Source organism: Dermacentor silvarum, chromosome 7, assembly GCF_013339745.2.
Source record: "Dermacentor silvarum isolate Dsil-2018 chromosome 7, BIME_Dsil_1.4, whole genome shotgun sequence".
NCBI classification, from domain to species: domain Eukaryota; kingdom Metazoa; phylum Arthropoda; class Arachnida; order Ixodida; family Ixodidae; genus Dermacentor; species Dermacentor silvarum.
The window spans coordinates 69,418,890-69,436,725 of NC_051160.1; the positions used below are offsets into that span (position 1 = coordinate 69,418,890).

Here is a 17,836-nt window from a genome sequence, read left to right on the forward strand (position 1 = left end):
CTCACGCTCATTTCACCTTCGCATGCTCGCCACGTATGCTTTCTACTCCGTTGCACGCGAGCTTACAACATGCAGGTTATTGTCTTTTCACACAGGTACTGCACGAGCTTAAGCGAGAGAACCACGGATTTAAACGTCATCAGTGAGACGGCTCTTTACAATCTTACGTACCTTCGGCTGTGTCATGTGGTGCACGTTAAAACGACGAGGGCAATTGCTTCTCTGCGTATAAAATTTATTGGACCTACACCAATCTTGAAGGCACTAGAACGTCGCGCAGTTTCTGTCAAGCGTAAGCTGCTTCGAGGAATGAACTGGAGAATGTAGGCCGATCCCGGAGATGGTGTGGTCTAACACGTAATCTCAAAGCGCAAGCTGACAAAAGGAAACAACACAAGAATCCTGCACGTAACGCACACGCCAAGCGTCCAAGAGAGCGACTTCGGCGCGAGGGGAGCATAGTGCTATCGTGGTCGAGTGGTTAGAGCTTTCGGGTGCTGTGCTCTAACACATCGGTTTCGATTGCACGGTTGGTCACGTATTTATTTTAATTACAGTTGTTCCGAAGTGTGGTGAGACAAGAAATACCTACCTGACTACCTACCCACTTACCTACCTGCCCCAAAATACCTAAAAGGAGGCAAGGAATGCTTCCTAATTAAAAAAGAGGATAGTGTAGTGATTTGTGCGGCTCCATTTAGAATGAACAGTCCACCGCGCTACCACTGTGAAAGCTCAGAGTCAGAGCACGCAAGTCTCCTATTGTTTTGACGGTTATTACGTGCCCTTACTTAAGCAGCAACAAGGGTTAGACTTTCGGAGCTAAGAGATTCTAGATTCGTGAACTACGTTAATAAATTCGCTTTTGTGGTTTATAGCTAGCCTTCTGGTCGGCACCTCATTATACTGGTGACCACTCTGGCTGATGAATTGTGAATAAGCGTTCTTTGAATTTGATATGACATAAAAAGACGAATCTTGTATAGGGACTCTTCACTGTGATTGGCTCAATGAACATGCATCCGCAGGTTGCATCATAATAAAAAAATGAAAATCTCCTCTACGTTTCATAGGCATTGTGTAAAAGATTTTTATTGGTAACAAAAAAATATAGAAAAGGAATAGGAAGCTTACATATCTTCGCCCGCGTACACAGCATTAATTATATAGTGATAATGAATTCCAGATTGTAAAATATTCCTCTTTTACGCCAACACCTCCTGACAATAAAAACACCATGACCCTCGAATGCTTAAGGCAGGTCGCAGTTATTCCATAGCGTCATTACGTCACTTCCCTCAGTCTTTCTCGCTATCCAGTCTTTAGTTTCGTTTATTTGTTCCGGTGTGAAGTAGTTTCTCCAGTCGCCTACGATTCCCTTACGCACGAACCCCGCACCCTCATGCATCTCGACAGTCGGCGTTGGCATGTTCTTCAACATTTCAGAAGAACCTGGTTTTTCCTGCGCTGTTTCCACCATTTTCTTGGCTCGGTCCAGTGGCTTGTCACTAAAGAAGACCTTCATGTTCTCCAGACTGCAGGCCTTCAGCACCTTCTGCAGAACCGCCTCGTCTTCTCGCAGTGCGGCGCCGTGGTCGTTACCGAGAAAGTCAGCGATTTTGAGCACTTGCCCTGTCGTGTCCGCCTTAAGTTCTTCATAGGTAAGGAAAAGGACATTGGCGTCGTTTCTCCGCTCGTACCACGCCAAGAGGTGGTCGAAATAGTCGCCGTAAATTACCTGCGCACGAAAACAGAGGGACGTCGGTACCTTGAAAGCATGAAGAACAAATTGTGTCTGTACAAATTTAGTGTCAAAACACACGCAACGTTACTTGCATGTAAGGCTATTTACAACAAGGTAAGTTTACCTTGTTGTAAATAGCCTGCGTGTAGCTTGAGTAAGCTGAATGTTAGTTACGTGCTGATATTCTTAGTGTATGAAACCTGTCGGAATATACGTCACTCTAATTTTTTATTTTACGTTCAGTACATAAATAAAGGTACATGTAACCAAACGCTTGTGATTGATCCATGTTACGGTCTCAAAGCGCAGCAAAATGATGCAGCCAGGCAGGTAATTAACTTTATACGGAGCTATGAACCATAGTAGTCGAATGCAATGGAGAGTCCCGCGGAGAATACGGGCTGCATCGTTTAATCCGGATAACTTAAACGTCCGAAAAATGTTTCTTCGCCCATTCTGGCTGCAAGTTCCCTCTTTCAATTTCACAGTTCGTACTGTTAGCCCCCACAGATAAAGTCATTACCACCAGGAATCCAAAATACATGCAACACAGGACTATGCAGTAGGTTCGATGTCGTGATATTCTTAAGAGGGCTTTTTTCTAGTGGAATCCCGGGCGGCTATCCTGAAAGGCGATCAAATTTTGTTATTCACCCAGAGCAATTACATGGACACTCCAGGCACATTTCCGACGCCGCCATTGGCGTCGGCGTCGCCGTGATTTTGCGTATGAACTCCAAGTGCGATAACATCACGGCTGCGCGCCGTATGACGTGGGTGCGCATGAAAGCGTGTGAGGGTGAGCCACTGATGGTGCTTAGATCTCGCACCTGCAAGGAAGACGGTCGGGTGTGAAGTGCGACCTCTTTAATCACGCGCAAGGCTCGGGAAGAGGGCGGGGTGGAATAGGGCGTGCTATAGTGCATATAGTGCAGTGCATAAAGCACTGCAGAGCGCGCCAGCGCCTGTCCCATCTTGAATCAATCTGCGGTGGGTACAGAGTCTAGGCGCTCCGAGGGCTAACAGCTTCGCGTTGTGTTCAAATCGCTTAGTACGTTCGCGTTGAAACGAGAGGCAGCCCGATGGACTATTCGCTCACTGCTGCTGCCCCTCTTCCTTTCGCCAACGTTTGGACAGCGCATGTCAGCGGTCATCGAGTGAGATGTGTTCATATTAGCCAGCGCGCGCGTGACACCGTGCTTGTTAGAATTTAGTTAGTAAGCGAATTTTTACAAGTAGTTACAGCCCATAAAGCTACTGTCCTTGGTTCGTACAGCTGTCTAGTATTTAGCTATCGCAATTGATGCGTTGCCTTTAGGGTGACACTGACTTTTTTCGGTTCCATTACCGCAACTCAGAATAACTAAAGAATGAATTAAGAAAAACTAAAGGAATGAGGAGAAAGAGGGAGCTTCCTCCCCCATCACTTTTTTCATATGCGAGTTTATTCTCATGGCACACGTCGACCTTATTGGTCTGCCCACCAGATTGGAAGTTCTTGGACTTCTATTTACCTACTCGTTTTTCGTATGCGCCCCGCTTCGAGTCTTATCTTCAGTCCAAGCACAAGAACATACACCTGCATAGCTCCTGTATAAATTGCGCTATGACGAACACTATTGTTTTTCCTATATTTTCCTTCACACAATCTGTCAAAATTTTAATGCCAGGTAATGTCATGAAAACGTCTAGATAACAAACTCTTCCACATCGCTACCCACGCAGGCTGCGATTTATTGCTTGTCTTGCATCATTTTGGCTGTACGTCATGAAGTCCACCGTGCCATTTCTTGTTATGAGTGGTAGCAATGGCCGGTTTAATTTTATGTATTGGAGCAGAACATGCCTTCCATTGATATCTCAAGATGAAAGGAAACTTAAACACGGGATTGTCGCTAAGGGCTGAACAGGTTCGTGGTGCGCCGAAAGTTTGACATGTACTCTTATTAGAAGAAATCACGCTAATCTGCGCTAAAAGAATGCTGTGAAACAGAGGAGAAACAGTTTTAGATAGAGAAGTGGTTCAAGTTGCGCTGTAGACAAACGCAATGGTTAAGAAAATCGCGATTATCGTACGTGAATGTGTCTGGATGCATATAGAGACCAATTAAATTAATGAAATCAGACCTAAAGGTTTGCTATTTTAATATCGGCATTTAGCTTCGATAGGTAAATGGGATTCGCATTGGACAAATAATTCTGTACTTTGAATACCCCCATTACCATCTGAGGAAGAGAATACTTACTTTGCCGGATAAAAAAAGCGGTAGGAACTTCTCGAAGGAAACATCGGTGACCGTCTTTGGAGTTAGTCCCTTGAGGAAGTGGTAATAGGACACCGCACAGTCGTAAGGGTTTCTGGCCACGTAAATGTACTTTGCGTGGTCCACTGGTGGGAAAACTCTCAACGGCAGGTGGGTAATAATGGGACCTTCTCTCGATGGATTTTCGGCAGCTGCGGCTCCAGTCATCTCAATAAACGGGCACATGAGCCCAAACTCTCCAACACTGGAAAGTTGTTTGCTGCGTGTCAGAATGTTGTAGACAATGAACGTTGTCCAGTTGGTTCCACATTTGGGATACGTTATGATGACAATGTCTCCATCCCGGGGTTTGAAATTGATAACTGAGCGGATGGCTTCGTCCCGGAAGAAGTTGTGCATCCACACTCCTTCAACAAACCGATATGATTCTTGGTCCATTTCGATCGGATTGCCGTGCCTGCAAAAAGTTGGGTAGATCACATCAATAATTCGAACATTTCTTTTTTTGCTATGCAATCAGAACGCCTGATGAGTGCCATCCCTATTGCAAAACCCAGTATCCAGTGCCCAGTGCCATGCCTGATTATGGGCCCAGTGTCGCGCGCTGGATACTGGGACGCTGGCAAGGCGCGGCATACTGGGAGGCGCTGGGCGTGGGGTACTGGTGCGAAATGCAGCTCTAGAGCGAGAAATACGTGGTGCCTGGCTATCTTATATATTTTTTTCGAATACAGAAAGAAACAGAGAACGTAGTAATGCAATAAAAAAAGACAAAAAAAGTAAAAAAAAAAAAAAATCCGCGAGGATTCGAAACTCCGCCCTATGATCCCAATCCCAGTATCGTACCACTACGCCACGCCGATCTATGATTCCCGGTTCATATTTTGCCATGTCAACGCGCAGACACAGTTGTAGTTTTGCACAGACGTCTTGCACAGACATGGTAGATGCGATATCGCCTTCAACTAAAACTTACGTCTCTATCAGAACAAAAAAGTTGTTGTCCGTATTGCATAGTATGCCTGGAAGTGCTGCACCACTGATTTGCTTTTGCGATGGGTATATTAACAACGAAAAAAGCCTTAATTGAACCGCCGACCCGCAATGTTGTACGGGCCGTTACTGCCGATTTTGACAGCCGTTTCTTATTCTTCGCGCAAACGTAATGCAACATTTCCATAGCTCGACAATGCTTTTCAATCGACACATATGTTTAGACACATATCTCCGCAAGAGAAGCGGTCGGTTAATGCTGCTGACAGCCTTCGGCGACAGCACATATAGGTATGTTTATAACGCCATATCGGCGCTCATCGCTTGTTATGCTGACACTGTACACTCGAAAGAATGGTCTGTTTAAAAACACCGATGGAAAAGGTGAACTACAGAGTGATTTATCCTCGTTAGACTTGTTGATTCCTCAGCCCAGACAGGCCGATAGAGTGTAGACGAACTCGGCGGGTACGTACGGTAGACTTAACCTTCGGTTGAAACGAACGATCTCGGTGTGGGTACCGGGCGGATGCGAAAATATTTGTGCTTGAGCTTCAGAACCTTTTAACTATTATTTTTGGTACAGCAGGGAAACTGGAAGCGCACGAATCACCGCAGCTTTTTTGTCGGTGCGATAATATCAATCAGCGGCATTCTTTCTGAGGTCCGTTCGAACGCGTCTGAACGGCTGCTCGGTTTCGTGTCGACTGTACAACACTGCGACAACTTGCAGTCATCGATTGAGTACAAACTACTAGAAAACGAGGCGTTATCTGCGTTTGCGTGAATTCGTTCACGAATACAGCTATCCGCACAGTCAAAAGGGAAATGTACAAAGCGAAAGTGATCTGAAGTGTCGCATATGCATGGGCTAGCGTCACGCACCTTTATTCCAAGCTTCAACACCACCGACACGAAATAGATATTTATGATCCCAACTTATAGCGCTATATTTAGGACAGGAGATGCCCATAAAATTGTATCAAGCATTTAATATTCAGCAGCGCCTATACTCCGGTAGTGCGGCACAAACGAAACCAGCGCAGTCTCCAGTAGGAGCCAGCGAACTCCAGCACGTGTACAGCGCACACCAGTGCGCCCCAGCGTCATAGCAGTGAAACCAGCGTCTCGTCCAGTGTGACCCAGCACTTATCCAGTGATCTCACCAGCGTCGCAGTGACTCCCAGTGACTCCCAGCGTGCGCCAGCGTCCCCAGTGCCACCCAGTGTCAAAAAACGCGCTGGTTTCGCACTGGAAGGCACTGGAAGACGCTGGTTTTTGCAATAGGGATATGGAAGATAAGCGCAGCGTGGTATTGAAAGTAGTTTTTGTTACATGCAGATTTAGCAGGAATTGAACTTCGACAATAAAGCAATAAACCAGATTCATTTAGGCAGTAGCAATAAAAATCCTAAACCTAAATTCTTCTTACTATAGTCGCTTTAATAACAGCTGGTACAAGCTTTAATATTTCGAGCAATATAAATCACGATAACTTTATAGTGACAATGCAGGTGTCAGACTTTAAACCTCTAGATGCAGGGCAGTTTGCGCAGTTATAAGCGCAATTTACAAAGTTTATTTGTCTGCTTTTTCTTAATTAATGAACTTAGGTGGCTAAAGCAAATGAGCAATTATTCGGAGGCCGTCAACAACATTATGTCTTTAAGAGAATAAATTTTCAATAAAAAATTTCCTGCAGGGCCTACGCCAACGAATATTTCACATTCGAAGGTTTTTCTGAAAGCGATAGGCATGGACAAAGGGCACCTATGACGTAGACCTCACCACCCTCTGTTTTTCGTGACGTAGCCATCGCCGCCAATAGTGTGGCGTCGCGAGGCGGCGCGTTGAGGACGGCCCACTTCCACTTTTTATCTCTGTTGTTTTATCCATAGGTAGTTTAGAATTGCCTTACATTAATTTGTCAGAGCAGTGAAAGTCTAGCCGTCGGTCTCTAGGTGCACCGCGAAGGCAACTACGACGGAGTGATGGTGCAGATTATAGCAGGCCATCGACATGAAGGCACTCTTTAGCGACCGAAGGAAAAAAGATAACGAAGGCAATCCTCAAAGCACCTCCTCATGGGGCTCTGCCAGTGGACAGAGTGGTAGAGTGAAGTACAGGGCGGGAATATTCACGTCATAGGGGCTCGTTTTCCGCGTCAGTTTTGTTTTCAAGCAGCCTTCGAACGTGAAATATTCTTTCGCGTAGGTATCGCAGGAGGTTGTTTACTCACAATTTATTCGCCTAGCTGGATAGTTTCGAGGGCATTCTAGAAAATACCAATGTACTGTCCGCACCTAAGATCCTTTATCAACAGTTATTAAAGGTAACCTTGTTAATTACGCGCTGAACTGCGTAAATTTCTCCTTATTTGGAGGCTCCCAATCCGCACGCTCGACTAGTGGCAAAAACGTCATCGTGATATACGTATGCTGATGTAATACGACGAAATGTATGTATATATTATATATATATATATATATATATATATATATATATTATGGATATCTCTGTGTTACAGACAGGAGTTGCACTCCGGCAGCACCTTAAAGTTAGATAGTATTTCATGGGTATGTAATAAACAGCGATAGCAAGAAAGCCTAAAAGTGGACACGCTTCCTGCATGCTAGAGAATAGCAGTTCTGTGATGTTTATGAATTTCGATGGTCAAATAAGCCCATTGTTACGTATTTAAAATGGCTAAGTCGGCAGAAACTACCATAGATCAAAGAAGTGTGAACTTCGATTCACACTTCTTGTAAGCTGAAGCATTGACACGTGGACGAAGTTATGTTCACATTGCTCCAGCCATTGTCATTCCTAACGCCTGTCGGCCTCTCAATGCTATCTTACGCAAAGTGATCGAGAAAACACTTCAGGACGCTGCGCAAAAGCCTCTCAAGTACTCCTCCGTATAAATGGCTAAAAGTTATCAACTAACATGAGGCATCGCGTGGCCGGGCTGGTCATGCTGGTGGGTCGTTCATGGGCGGCGTTGTAGAAGCCCAAATTTTATTGCGGGAGTATTCTTTGGCTACTTCAGCAACAATGCATGGTCGGACTATCTCGCACAGTAAACAGTGGCGCCTACCAAGTGACCCAATTTCTCTGGCCTAGCAAACAACTAGCCATGAGCTGGCTACTGTCTTGACGAACAGACAGAAAGGCCACTGGGTATGTTCCCAAAAAGTCAACTTTGGCGCAGCGCAGGCGATATTAGTACATGATTATTCTTGGCCAGTACCCCTGAACAGCTGGGCCAGAGTGACGTAAGAAAATTAAATCTTAAACAGAAAACAGCAATAATGCCCCATCCGTTACAGTCCCCATCACTTCGAGTGCGGCTGCTTGTTGTGGAGTGATTCAAATAATGTTACAGCCAGAAAACCAGTGACAGTGGCGGTTGTTACAAAGGTTCAGCTTGGGTGCAGTAATTAAAACCAGATATGGTGTGTCGTGGTATCATTCAGCATTGTTGTGGCCAGCGAATTTGCCACTTCTTGCGTCGGCTGATGTGCCCACAACGTTTCTTGTGCGATGGCATGGCTATATGCAGCTGAATATACATGAAAAATGTTAGGCCTAACAATAAGAGACAGGAAGAGAGCGGTGTGGAACAGAGAACAAACGGGGATAACCGATATTCTAGTGGACATTAAGCGGAAGAAATGGAGCTGGGCAGGCCATGTAACGCGTAGGATGGATAACCGGTGGACCATTAGAGTTACAGAATGGATACCAAGAGAAGGGAAGCACAGTCGAGGACGGCAGAAAACGAGGTGGGGCGATTATGTTAGGAAATTTGCAGGCGCAAGTTGATATCAGCTAGCGCAAGACAGGGGTAATTGGAGAGCACAGGAAGAGGCCTTCGTCCTGCAGTGGACATAAATATAGGCTGATGATGATGATGATACATGCAAGCTATCGCTGACTTTCACAATCATCACTGAATGGGTCCTGCCACTAACACACACGCACACACAGAAAAGACAACTCAAGTCGGTGGGTATACCCACAGCTTTGGCGAATGGCCTAGCATACTCGTACATGCGATACTGTGACGCAAGGCGTATGAAGACCTAAATATATTAAAGTGATGCATTCTTTCCTTTTCCGCGGGGTTTGGTTTTTGTCGTCTTTCGTAGCTTAGTATGTCATTTTATCACGTAGAGCCGCCTCATCTACGCGTGCATCGTGAGTGAGGGTTTTGTATTGGGTGCGTGCCATGAGACTGCCAAGAATCTGGACGCCAGGAAGTCGCGACTCGCTGAACAAGGATTTGAACGTTATGCCGCTCAACGCAAGCGCACATTGGCGCGTAAACGCGGGACGCGAGTCAGCTTTAGAAGCTAACAACACGAAACGTCTTTTCGTGACACAATTGAACAGCTCCAGCGACCAGACGCAAAATAAAATTCTGCACATAAACTCACGCACGGGAAACAAACTAATTATTCAGTGAACTAGTGCTCTCCTTTCACACGCATGTGCACTAACGTATAGGCGTGAACATCGAGAAACTTATGCACAAAGACTACAAACTTCCGCCTGACAGAGACACCAACAGGTGCGTTGAATATGCATAATTTTTGGGGTTATATTTCCTCTAATAACGTGATTCGTGACCGAAAGAGTCTCCGGACAAGCTCCATATTTTTTCCCGCATCGCTAATTATGTCGCTCAGCATTAAAATGTTCTGGTCTAATTGCGCCCTTTTATTAAGTGAGTGAGCCACTTAAAATGCAGTTAACTTACAGATTTTGTTTAAGAGTGTCACTAACATACTTCTTTATGTACTGTTAGATAGAACAGCTGGCCGTGCCTCCTTTTACGCGGACCTCCTGTAAAAGCGATTATCGAGCTCACTGGTTTTATCTTTCCTCACTCCAGACCATCCTGTGTACCATCCGCTTGATTAGTAATGTCACTACTTCCGTAGTCACAACGCCATCCATATGCTATGACTGGTAACGAGGATGAGAAATTTGTGGAAAAAGATTTAGCATGCAGCCTGCGAATTGCACGCAATTGCTACCAGAGAAACGGTTTGGAAACAGAAAGCCTTTAAGTTGTAGAACATCTGCGACCAAAGGACAACCTTCCTTGCTCGCGATGAAATAATTCTTAGGAAAGGTGATTCAAACAATTCCGAAGGCAATATATATATCGTGAAATATTTGTTTGGAGTGGCGGACCTCTGTTAACAAAGCTTTATTTTTTGTGCGGCAAAGCATGTGGCCTTTCCTGAGAGCTTTTGCTAATATAATGCTCTCCGATGACGAAAAATTGAATTGTATCTAATAGGACAAAAGACTTCTGCATAGGAAGTGTTTGTTAATACGTGCTTTGGTCATCATTCAAGAAAACTGCACAGGAACTAAATTAAAGGTAAAATATTTTCGCTGCACAACCTTTCTAAAAGAACTATCGCAAGCCCTTTGCTCCAGTCGCCAGAACGTATAGCTTACTAATGTTTCTTACAACAAAGGTTTATGTACTTCTGTCCTATACTCTTCACTCAACAATCAAAGACCTGATTCCTTAGAAACATCTTCAACCTAAAAATTTAGGTAGGTCATGTTGTAACCTAATGGCGCTCTCCTACCAAAGCGATGCGGAAGTGCCAGACAACTTGCACTTACCTGAACGTTAAACAGTTCCTGGTAGCAGTTTTCTCAGGTTTCTTCTCGGTACTTTATGAATGACTGTGGAGGCTGGCGCCAGTGGAAGAACTGACAAAGCTTGTGCTGTCCGCTCGGGGGCCACAACCAAGGCTATTCCCAGTCGCGCAATCTATCATAGGATACCCATCGGAACCTTTGTGCCTGATAGCTTAAGTGCAGCTAGCAGCCGAAGGACCGACCCAAACGCAAACATGATACGAGACTCGGGCCAAACAAATTCCCACGCGGCACAATAATGTGCCACTGTGCACACTCCTACAGGGCCCATCGGCACGGTAGGATTTGTAGAAATATCGTCTTCTTGTACAAGACGATAATCACTTCTATGTGTGATTGTTGTAACTGTTTCTCTTTTTCGTGTACTATGTTTATGATATACCGTTCGTAAACCACCGAAAAAAAAGTAGTTATAAGTCAGCGCATGTGTGGCCTACTCAATCCTGTCAGTTCTAGCTGTTATTTGTTCACTATGAATTACAACCAACTGGTCCGCCAAGAAGCCTTAACAATGGGATGGCAGCGTGTGTATGACGACGATGCCGTAATTAGTGTTGTATGAGGAATGCTGTATAACGACGATGTTATGCCGAAAATCGGATGAAGACGACGAAGACTGTAAGGATACCTTAGTGACGACGATGGCGTGAGATAGCGTCATGAAGACTGTGTTACCACAATGGCGTGGCAATAATGGCGAGACGAGAAGGATGTGACGGTGACGGCACACACACAGCGGCATGGCGGCATACACAGTGTCGCATACGAAGGCACACATACTCGCGGGAACATTGGGCTGCACAATTTCCGGGATCGTCCCAACACTGCAGATGGCTAAAACAGCGCTAAACTTAGGAACGAGCTTTAAAACACTTCAAATTGTCAGGACGAAGTAGATGAACTTTAGGCACGCAACATACACTTATTTAAAGGTAGTCTACAATGCACATTTTTTACATGCATACAACGTAGCCCTGCATCATAAACCTTTGACAGAATGTTACATAAAAATAAAGCAGGAAGCTTTACTAAATCACTTGTTAAAAAACGCTTCATCGTCAGGATAAAATTGAAGGAGAGAGAGAGAATAACATTTATTGATTTTCGACGATAAGGTCAGGGGTGGAGAAGGTTGGGAGTCTCTTCCCTCCCCCTCAGTAATAAGCCAGAAGTATGCGCCTATTGCAGTAATGAAAATTTTTTTATTGTTCGCTAGGTGTAAGATCACGAAAAATGATTTTACAGAGGAGGGTCCCATAGTAGAAAGACTGTAAGGGGACCCATGACGAAAAAGGCCAGGAATAAAGTACATGGGCAAGTAACAGACATGCATATGGCGCAGCACTGTCTCACCAGAAGTTGAAAGCAATCTGACCTGACAGGAAATAATGTTAAAGTTAATGTGAGGAATACCTATGCGCTTTTAGCATTGCTAGAAATAATTGCGATGTCGGGATTGTTTGAGGATTCAGCACAAGGGCCATATTAAAATTCTAGACCATCAAATTATAACATCGTTACAGGCAGCAGGCGTCGCATGTGCTGGCCTAAAACCCCCAATAACAGTCACGCTCCTTTTGCACGTGTAAAGTTCTTTGCTTGGTTGACACACATCACTTAGTTTATATTCAGACGAAACTGAAAATCGCAACCATATGAAGCAAACAGATAATAAAACCAAGAAAATCATAGGGGAAGGTAATGTTAGATTTTAATTGAAGAGCAGAATCAAAGGGAAACGAAAGTGAAGGAAAATACCACTGCCTGGCCGCGGGAGCCGAACCCACAACCTTCTTATTAGGCGTACGATGCACTACCACTTTTGCTATGGCGGTGGCCGTTTCAACATCCGCATTCTTGGGTATTCATTGAGCATTTGCTGTCGTACTTGAGCAAGGAGCGTAGGTAAGGCATGAATTATTGTCTAGTTTACTACAGAACACATGTAGAAAAAAAACTATCCTCTGCTGTGGTGGTGTCTCCTGATTCATCTTGCATGCACCGTTTACGAAAACAGCCTTCAGCTGATCCCAAGTTAAAATTGCACTTCTCATTTTACTGGATGTGGGAAAGCAATCAAGGCTGGTTTTGCGTCGAGTGCCTGCGTTAGCGAAACAGCGGGTGCACACTTTTTTCGTTCATGCAGTCGTAACATAGCGCGTTGTGTGGGCACAGTTTTTTCACAGTTCCTAATCATAATTGTAGGGTAGAGTTGAAGACCACTTCTCCGGCAGCCATTGTTGCAGCCACTGAAACCATCAGGACGTCCTCAAGAGCCGTCACAGTAAGAAAATACGACTTTCTCTGGTGACCTAGAATGACATTGAATGACATTGAAAGCATCCAAGCACATTATCATGGCGCACACACCAATAAGGGATTGTAAGGTTTAGAAAATTTAAAAAAAAATTGCTTTGAGATATGGCTAGTAGGGACAATGCGTTAAAAAGTCTTGTGTTTTAATTTTTTTCAGCGCTTTATATTATCGTTTTCTTGCGTCAGTAGAGAGATGATATATTAGGCCTGAATGGCCTTACCCGGCGCGGCCTTTGCACTCTGATGAAACTGCTAATTGTAGGGGAATACCAGTCACCTTAAATGAGGTAGTACCTAAAGCTAGTGGATAATAGTCACCTACGCGCTTATAATGTGTATAGATAAATCAAATTACACTGCACTGAATAAAAAAAAATGTGATTTAGAACTAATGCCTAAGAAAAATTACGGCAGTGTTTCAGTTGGTCTTATGCAACAGAAAATTAACGGGAAAATATGTTTACGAGGATATCGTAAATTTACAAGCATTTACAATGCTTCTATGTTGTATTTTTACGCGAGAAATGGAACCTCTTCATAAAAAGACGATTTTATTCGCAGGCACGAACCCTTCCTTCTAATATTGAAAAACTATGAAACGAAAAACACTTTTTCAGCCCAATAGAGCACAGGATGTTGCTGAAAAAATATTACGCTCTTCCTGTGATTCTCAAAGACGACAAGTTAAGAATACAAGCCGTAAAGCTGGAGAAATCTGGTTAACCTAATTGACTTTACTCACCTCTGCAATGTGTCAACACACGCTGCTATAATTCTGTACTACAAGAAGCCGCTCTCGCTCAGCGGTACAGTCCCCAAGCAGGGAGCTCATAGCAAACCCGTGCAGCACCGCCTTGATATAAATATCCGTAGTTATATCGGAAATATCGGTTAACCACTAGACACAAACATTTGCTTCATTAGAAAGCGTTGCTTCACCCTTTCAGATTGATTGAAAGAACAATAAATTAAACGTACATGAAAAGTCGTAGCGTCAAGGTTGCTCAATGCGTTGCAGTCGATATTGTCCTGCATTGTATTGGGTTTGGAGAAACTTTTAAGGGGGTGCAGCAGAGCGCTTTGTAGCACATTTCACGGACAGGTATGTCAAAAGGGGTGCTACCCTTAAGATATCTATTAAGCAGACACAACCTACTTATTAGGAAAAAAGAGCGCGGTAATGAAGAAACGAAGAAGGTGAAGGAAAGATGCACTCATTCACAAATGATTTTGACCCGCCAAGGTTGCTTAGTGGCCGTGGTGTTCGGCTGCTAAGCACGAGGTCGCGGGATCACATCGCCGTTACGGCGGCTGCATTTCGATGAGGGCGAAATGCGAGAACACTCGTGTACTTGTATTTAGGCGAACGTTAAATAACCCCAGAGGCTCCATATTATGCCGGTGTCCCCCACGATGGCGTGCCTCATAATGCAATCGTGGTTTTGCCACGTAAAACCCGATAATGTAATTATTTAGCCACTGAATTCGTAATGCACAAAAGAAAAGATTATATACAGACACACTCCGCATGTCAACATGAAACAGACTTTCCCAGAAATAAAATATTAACTAGGCCAACTATCCATCCCATTATAATTTCATAAGTTGTCAGCTTCAATTTCGCCATTCACCATGCGCCTAAGAAAATCAGAACGAATTTAAATAGGTATTTTGTTTAATTGCATATGTGTACATTTCCATTTGTCATGAAAGTAATCTTCATTCCTTCAGGTAATTGGCCTGAAGTGTAATGTGCAATAAGCTCTATAGGATAATAGAATTTGAGCCATTAGGTTTAACCCAGCTACTGCAATATTTACGGTGATGAACCACGATATGCCACGTATATGAAATCCTGCAGTCCCAGTATCAAACCCTAAATTGTATATCTATGGTAGCACAAAGTTTTTTCAACATCACTGGGTATGACACCTACACATATCCCTCCTTCAAACATAAATAGCGTTACATCTGTTGCTTTGTTATTGCACTGAACGGTTAGCTTAAATTTAACAGATACAAGTCGCACTATATGCCCCATGCTTTTTTTTATCATTGACAGCAGTGACTTCAGCGTACAAAGCAGTGAGAGCACCGTCATCGGTTGCTCGTTAAAGCGCGATTACCCAGCGTTCTTGCGATATGATCGCTATCATAGGGCCTTTATACAGGGTGTCCCAGCTATCATGCATCACGATTTAAAAAAAGAGGAACGGCGTTACGCGAAGCAAAGCTAGTGCATAATATTTCCAGGACAGTGGAGTAGCCGCCAGAAATGTTTTTCGTTACTGAGATTTAATTAGGTTTTTGTAAATAATTGTCTAACTCGAGAAGTACTGTCCTAATTATGAAAGTGTCAAGAGAAAGTTGTAGAGCAACAGGAAAAAGTCCCGATACAGCTTTTTGTTGCTCAATACATGCTACATAAAAGTGTTCTTCCGAGCGTGAAAGAAGCCCGCGAATACACGCAGAATTGTCGCGCGACTGACCGCTCGAGGCACTTTGCGTGCATTCGCGGGCTTCTTTCACACTCGGAAAAACACATTTATGTAGCACGTATTGAGCACCAGAAAGCTGCATCGGGAGTTTTTCGTGTTTCTCTACAACTTTCTCATTGACACTTTGACTGATTAGGAGCAGTGCTTCTCGAGTTAGATAGTTAATTACAATTACCTAATTAAATCTCAGTAACCAAAAATTACTTGCGGTTACTCCACTGTCCTGAAAATAATACGCACTAGGTTTGCTTCGCGTAACGCCGTTCCTCTTTTTTTAAATCGTGCTACATGATAGCTGGGACAACCTGCATATATTTCCTTTCCGAGACGCATTGAAACCAATCTGCAGCATATATGATACCACTGGTGTCTCGCTTCCGCGTCTTGGAGGGTCAAAAGCTATCGCTTTGGCGCGCACTTTAAGATATCGGGCAAGAGATATCAGCTCTCGAATGAGACATGCAGTAAGAAGGGCGCTCATGTACGAGCTAAACCGGATGTTTTGTGTCTCTGTCAAGCTGCTCAGTGCAGTAACTTTGACTAGGCTGCTTCCTCCTTGTTACGAAAAATTAAAAATAAACTGGAATTGTATTGACTGGAATGAACTAAATTTGCAGGAAAGGACTTAATATAAATTCCTGCGTGCCACTGTTCTGTTCTCTGTGAACTCACTGAAACTTTTTTGTGACAGACTAGTTTTCTTTAGGTGTTATTGTTTGTGTATTTTCTTAGGTAAGAGGGGCGGCACGTTAACTTACTATTGCGACTTCAAGGTTTTAAATATAACATATAAGGGCATGCCTGTGAACGAAAAAAAATCGATCTCACGCACCGATGTGAATATGCATAGAGGGCTGTGAAAAGAGTCGGGGTATGTTAAGTCGCCCGAAAAATGAGTGCAAACTCGCTCCAAAAGTTTGATGTAGCCACTCCTTTTTTGCACCTTGTTATCTTCCTAACACATTATCACAACTTACACTGCGAGGACACAGGAGCCACTGTGGATTATTTATCGGCGATGGGTTAAATGCGTAATGTGGGACTATACGGCATAATTTTACCTGATGAACAAGGAATATGTTTTGTTTCTTCTTTTGATCGTGTAAATAACGCGGCCTGAGAATGCTGGCTTCGTCAAGTTTCAAGGTTATACATGTAGAACACCTCGGATTATAGGTTTTCATAGGAAACTTGTGCTGGTTACTTCTACTGTTAACTGGAGTGTGAAATGAAATTAGGACGCTGCGGGCTACGATGTAACCTATTTTCGCTTCGACTTGGTGGCTTTAGGATTATGTCTGCTGTTTGTACCATGGGTTCACATTCAGGATGTTGTGCGCAAAAATAATCATATATTGTAGTTGTCTATACTAATAAAAATCTGTAGCTGATTCAATGCGATTTATTAAACACAACCTTTATTACCCAAAAATTATGACACACATAAAGACAATGTAATACGTCACACATATTTATCTGCTCCTAGACGGGAACCAAATCCTTGTTATTGATTTAGCAGAAGCTTCTGTAAATGTTTTTTTTTTCATATCAAAATCCGTTCTTTAGACTCATCTTTGTAGGCATATTGCGTGCGAGAAAGTATATACTATATTTCAGAACACATCATGTCCCATAGAAAGTCACATTTTCTGTATTCTTATGCGCATTTATACCTATTCCTATTTCTGTAAGAGTTTTGGGCATCTTTAGCAAAATGCTCGTAGAAATGCGAAGAATCCTAACGCTATATACTGATGTACTTGCCGCTGCACTGCTTAGTAGTGTGGGGCCCATATTTATTACATGTGGAATTGCACTGAACATTGCATGTGTAATATTTTTGTACAACCGTGAGACGTTATTGCAATATCGGAAGCGACAAAACGATGTATTTTGCAGTCAAGATGAGACGGCTGCAGTTCTAGTGGCGTAAACAGTGCATATTCTATAATTAAGAAATACAATGTTAGCAGTGGTTCGTCCCCCTCGCTGTGCTCTTGACTATTTAGTCGCCAAGAATTCGTCAAGTGGTTCTCAAGTGTTTAGTCTTAGTGTTATTATGGCGCTTTCATGCAACATGGTCAGTCCCGGACAAAGAAATACGAACAGTTGGCGAACTTATATCGTACAAAAGAACAGACCGGTGCGCTTGTTCGCACTGCTTAGCATTACCAGTCTTTGTATCCTCTGTCTTCCTACGTTTCCTATTGCACTACACCTCATTTTTTGTACATGAAGTTCAGTGTACCAAACAAGCGTGCATAGAGACTTTCGGTAAAACACTCAAGGTTCTCCGGTGAAACACTGATTTGCGTCGGGCAAATTATTTTGCG

The 17,836-nt window shown here is 43.6% G+C and overlaps 1 protein-coding gene across 3 annotated transcripts; it reads right to left on the reverse strand.

Moving 5' to 3' along the window:
* Positions 1 to 237: 237 nt before the first annotated feature.
* Positions 238 to 10,780, reverse strand: LOC119458177 (sulfotransferase 1B1). Of its 3 annotated transcripts, none has more exons than XM_049670823.1 (4): positions 10,651 to 10,759; positions 9,794 to 9,849; positions 3,991 to 4,465; positions 238 to 1,738 (listed from the first exon to the last, which is right to left on the reverse strand). In XM_049670823.1, the coding sequence occupies exons 3-4, from the start codon at positions 4,444 to 4,446 to the stop codon at positions 1,253 to 1,255; spliced, it is 942 nt and encodes a 313-aa protein (XP_049526780.1). In that variant the 5' UTR covers positions 4,447 to 4,465; positions 9,794 to 9,849; positions 10,651 to 10,759; the 3' UTR covers positions 238 to 1,252. The 3 variants fall into 3 exon arrangements, 2 of the variants coding, with proteins under 2 accessions (XP_049526780.1, XP_037575934.1); XR_007467889.1 differs by lacking the exon at positions 9,794 to 9,849 and having other exon boundaries at positions 239 to 497; positions 539 to 1,738; positions 10,651 to 10,780; XM_037720006.2 differs by lacking the exon at positions 9,794 to 9,849 and having other exon boundaries at positions 10,651 to 10,780.
* Between the last annotated feature and the right edge of the window lie 7,056 nt (positions 10,781 to 17,836).